Raw genomic sequence first — 5,817 nt, 5'->3', positions numbered from 1 at the left:
CAACTTTTAAGCACAGATTTGCTAAATTTTATGAAATTCTCCTAATTAAAGAGTGTCTAGCATCACTTAATATTAACTCAAGCAATTACAGCAAATAATTGTTTGATACGGCTGTACCAAGTGCATCCGGGTGATGACAAGAAACTGTTAATCTAGTTTACATTGCATTATATAAAGGATGATATTAAAAAATAATAACAGAAGCTAGCACAAAGTAGGGTTATCTTATCCATACTCCTTAAAAAATAACAATAATAACAGAAGCTAGCACAAAATAGGGTTATTTTATACATACTATATACAAAATAATAACAGTAGCTGGCACAAAGTAGGGTTGTCTTATCCATACTATATACAAAATAACAATAACAGAAGCTAGCACAAAATAGGGTTAATATTGTCCATACTTCATACAAAATAACAGAAATTTGTACAAAGCAAAAGATTTGTCACTGAATAGATACAACAGAGAATTATTGACATTTTACAGTTAAAGAATTGTAACACCCAGACTTACTTGTGGGAGTACTTGGTTCGCACTGTTTGGAGATTTTTGTGAAGTGGAGTTGAAATAAGCTTATTCAGGTGAAGAACAAGCTTTTCCAAATCTGAGCTTTTATAGCATGAATAATACTCCAAGGTTGGACTCTAGGGAAGAAAACCAAAGTTCTATAAGGCCCAGTACATATTTAGTAAACATAAGTATGTACAAGAACCATATTAGTGCAAGTATCTACTTCAAATCAAAGGGGCTTAAAGTAACTAGTTAACAAACCATTTTAATAAGTAACTGACTAGACTTTCATTACAGTGATTAGAAACACCTGACTGACCAGTGTCTGTCAAGAATAGCTTTTGTAGATAATACCCAATTATATGAACTGATAATTATAATGGTCTGTAATGTTATGCTGACCGGTGTATACCAAAAGAAGATTTTTGTCCATAATACCAATTTAGCGGAACAGGTATAATTATAATGGTCTGGAATTTTAGACTAAACAGTGTATACAAAAAGAAGTTTTTGTAGATAATACCCACTTAGCAGAACAAATGTACTTATAATGGTTTGTAACATTAGGCTGACCAGCGTCTACCAAAAGTAACTTTTTAGCTGCGACATACCAGCTCACAGAATGGCTATGAGTTTGTTTTTGTTTTTTCAAGTACAAATTTTTAGTTCATAGCTCCATCATCCCTTGCCTGAGTTGAGACCTAGTTTCAGTTTTGGACTCAGGAGGTCAAACCCTTTCAACTGGTGTATTTGACCACACCCAAGGTCTCCAAGATTAATTTACTGCAATCCTGCTTAAAAGAATTTCAATTTGAGGGTAAGCTGGTAGAGATCCTGGTGAGTAATAAAATCAAATCTGGTATACGCACACCCCATACATGGTATCACTAGCACACAAAAACATAGCTAATAAAAAGGAAAAAAGAGCTCATAGATTAATCTACTCTAATCCTGCCTCAAAGAATTTTAAGTGCCATGGCTATTCAGGATTCCCTTTTGTTTGAGATAATACCCATTTAGTGGAACATATGTAAATATAATGGTCTGATATGTTAGACTGACCTGTGTCTAACAAAAGTAGCTTTTTGTAGATAATACCCATTTAATGGAATTGATGTAATTATAATGGTCCAAAACAAAATGTTAGAGTGACCAGTGTCTACCAATAGTAGCTTCTGGTAGATAATACACACCAACAAACCACAGCAAGTAAGAGAATGACACTCGATAGTAACCAACATTACCCTTAGGATCATAACCCTATTATTTTGCAACAGACCTATTCTTTACAGAACCAATAAGATTCTTTAAAATATAAGGTGGTAGTTTTTCACTCTAAAAAAGTGAATATATATAAAATTACAATAAGAACAGAAACTAGTACAAAATAGGGTTGTCTTATTCATACTATATACGTGAAGTCAACCAAAACAACACCCTTATTTTGTAACATGGAATATGTGAAGTCAACCAAAACAACATTCTTATTTTGTAATATTGAATATGTGAAGTCAACCAAACAACACCCTTATTTTGTAACATGGAATATGTGAAGTCAACCAAAACAACACTCTTCTTTTGCAACCTGTCATGGGAACTGTGGTAATGATACCCCGAACTACAGACTTCTGTTGTTTGCTTCAACTACAAGAGAGATTGTCTTCTTTCAGTAACACTCGTAAACAGTGCTACATTACAGACGTCGTCTTATAGCAACTTACTACAGATTTTAGAACATTTTGAAACAAGATGTTATTTGCTGAGGTAACAGAGTCAAAGCCCACAATAATGGATGATATCACCACTGTAACTGTAAATATGTTACAGCAAATTTGAACTGAAATCAAATATCAGTTAGATTAGCTGAGAGATACTAATAGTGCACAAGTAGAAGTCTACTGACATGTTAATAAAAACTGTTTAAGTTAGGCTACAAGATGTTGAAAACTGTACAGTTGTAAAGTCTACCGAGATGTCAATGAAAACTGTTTGAGTTGGGCTACAAAATGTTGAAAACTGTACAGTTCTAAAGTCTAATAACATGTTAATAAAAAACTATTTGAGTTGGGCTACAAGATGATGAAAACTGTACAGTTCTAAAGTCTAATAACATGTTAATAAAAACTATTTGAATTGTTCTACAAGATGTTAAAAACTGTACAGTTGTAAAGTATACCGAGATGTCAATGAAAACTGTTTGAGTTGGGCTACAAGATCTTCAAAACTGTACAGTTCTAAAGTCTAATAACATGTTAATAAAAACTATTTGAATTGTTCTACAAGATGTTAAAAACTGTACAGTTCTAAAGTCTAATAACATGTTAATAAAAACTATTTGAATTGTTCTACAAGATGTTAAAAACTGTACAGTTGTAAAGTTATTCTCTAATAACATGTCAGTAAGAACTGTTTGAGCTGGGCTACAAGATGTTGAAAACTGTACAGTTCTAAAGTCTACCAACATGTCAATAAAAACTGTTCGAGTTGGGCTACAAGATGTTGAAAACTGTATAGTTCTAAAGTCTACCAACATGTCAATAAAAACTGTTTGAATTGGACTACAAGATATTGAAAACTCTACAGTTCTAAAGTCTACCAACATGTCAATAAAAACTGTTTGAGTTGGGCTACAAGATGTTGAAAACTGTATAGTTGTAAAGTCTACTGACATCTCAATAAAAACTGTTTGAGTTTGGCTACGAAATGTTGAAAACTGTACAGTTAAGTCTACAGACATGTCAATAAAATCTGTTTGAATTGGACTACAAGATATTGAAAACTCTACAGTTGTAAAGTCTAATAACATGTCAATAAAAACTGTTTGAGTTGGGCTACAAAATGTTGAAAACTGTATGGTTGTGTCTCTTTAGTTATTTAATTATCAAATTTTAAAATAGGAAAGATAATTTATGACCACCATGTTTATTCACGAATTTGGTCTTAATTTCTTAAATGTTATTAGGGTTTATCTCAAATTTTCACAATGAAAAAACCTACAGCTGAAGATAAATACTAACAGCCAAACAGATGACACACCATGACACTACCGACAATAAAAACTACACTACACCTATTTTTGTAGCTAGTTTTACTTACTAAGTGCTACCAACAAAATAGGGCTAGAACTGGTCTTTTAAGTCAAATTTTTACTTAACTTCCAAGTTTAATAATTTACTTATCAAACCTAAATAGGAAACAGGAAGAAAAATGCTTGTTTTTGAGAATAAAACACACTCAATAAAGATGATCAACTTAAAATTTGTGTATTATATAAACAAAACTACTAAATTCATTCAAAATATTTGAAAAAACAATTCATAGCCAAATGGTACATAACAAATTATGAATATATTAAAAAGCTGTTTAATTCCAGATGAACCGTAAACAATGAAATACCCATTTTAAATTTTGGACTTTTACAAAAGAAGAAACATCTAAAAATGTAAATTGTCAAGAGAACCCTAGGCCCCCAGGTCTTAGTGACACCCTTTACTATGATATGTAACCCAAGGCCCCCAGGTCTTAGTGACACCACATACTATGATACATAACCCAAGGCCCCCAGGTTTTACTGACATCCTTTGTTATGATATGTAACCCAAGGTTCCTAGCTCTTAACGACACTCCACTCCACATCATGATAATATATATATATATATAACCAAAGTCATGATATCTTAATAATACCCCTAACCATACCTAACCCAGGATCCCCCAGGTCTTAGTGACATCCTTTGTTATGATATGTAACCAAAGGTTCCTAGCTTTTAATGATATTCCCAAACATATGTAACCCAAATCCCCCAGATCTTATTGACAATTCTAACCATGACCACTACAAACAATAAATAGGTCTCTAGAGGCCACTACAAAAATAAAGGTTTTTTCTTTTAAACATATGGAGCAAATTGTTTCACAAATCCAAACAGAGGTAAATATATATATAATTAATATTTGACTAATAATAAAAGTGTAATTCTATACCCATCTGTAAAATTTATTGATTAAATCTACTTTGTGTGCAATGACAGATTTTACCACGTTAGTTCAGATAATGCTTATATTCCTATACATCAAAATCATTGTATTTCCACTGATCTATATTGGATCATTATAGTGATATCATTACTACAGTATCTAAGTTTTTGTGGCACTTGTTTTGATTAAATTATAGTTATTAAAGGGTTTTTTAGCCTATTTTGAGCAAAAATGAAGGAAATAATGGGTGAGAATGAGGTCTTTATAAATTTCATTGTGGGGCAAGAATAACCCACTACATTTGTAAACAATAACACATGACATACCATGCACAATTACAGAATAACTGGAAAACTAAAACAGGAGAATGTTAAAAACATGCATGCTGGTAATGATAACAGAATTTTAAATAAACACACTACAACATTCTTCATTCAGTAAACATTCTGTACAGTATTTTCTTCAGGGTTTCTTATGCAGCTCTTAACAAACCTGCCCATGTAAATTTGCATGAATTATTTAATTTAAAAGCAGGATTTTACCATTTTCAGAAAACCTCAAATACATCATTGAAAAAAAATGTTAAATTTCACACTCATTTTTTAAAATTTCATTTTGCTAAAGAAAATTTAAATATTCTTTATCTATTAAAACCACACATATGTAAAACAAAAATGTAAGACAAAAAAACAGTGAATACACTTTAAATATTTGTTTAAAAAACTTCAAATATGGTTATTAAAAGAGCTCTAAAAAAAGCAACTACACACATTGTGAGCCATCTCCAATTTGTTTAAGGTAAATCTTGATCCTATCACTTCTATTCCTTCTGCCACTGCTGACCAAAGTTGTGTTTCAAATGTTATTACAAAAATAATAGAGGAACACATCATCACACACATCCACTAATGATACACAATATAAAATTGTTCAGTAGAAATCTTAATTCTTCATCAGTCAGACTTCTTGTTTACATAATGTTTCTGAATGTGGTATGGAAAAACTTGTTCTTCACGTTTCTAATGGAGGGATTTTTGCAACTTCAAAAAAAACCCTGTACAAGAAAAAGGAAGAAGCAGAAGATTAAAAGTAATCTTATCCATACTACACACAAAACAACAATAATAAACTTGTACAAAGTAGGACTATCTTATTCAAACTATGTACAAAATAACAATAAGAACAGAAACTAGTACACAATAGGGTTGTCTTATCCATACTACTTACAAAATAACAATAACAACAGAAGCTAGCACAAAGAAGGGTTATCTTATCCATATATTCCATGTTACAAAATAAGGGTGTTGTTTTGGTTGACTTCACAT

At 31.5% G+C, this 5,817-nt stretch overlaps 1 protein-coding gene across 1 annotated transcript in view; it reads right to left on the bottom strand.

Moving 5' to 3' along the window:
* Positions 1 to 513: 513 nt before the first annotated feature.
* LOC106469832 (G2/mitotic-specific cyclin-B3-like) overlaps positions 514 to 5,817 on the bottom strand; it is a 31,956-nt gene continuing 26,652 nt past the window's right edge. Inside the window, exon 8 of the mRNA XM_013930343.1 lies at positions 514 to 648. Within this exon, the coding sequence (XP_013785797.1) occupies positions 514 to 648 (135 nt within the window). The remainder of the gene's footprint in view (positions 649 to 5,817) is intronic.

The sequence above is a fragment of the Limulus polyphemus genome, unplaced genomic scaffold (genome assembly GCF_000517525.1).
Source record: "Limulus polyphemus unplaced genomic scaffold, Limulus_polyphemus-2.1.2 Scaffold3675, whole genome shotgun sequence".
Lineage (NCBI taxonomy): Eukaryota > Metazoa > Arthropoda > Merostomata > Xiphosura > Limulidae > Limulus > Limulus polyphemus.
The sequence above is the reverse complement of the archived record's forward strand: the minus strand, read 5'-3'. Positions and strand labels throughout refer to the sequence as shown.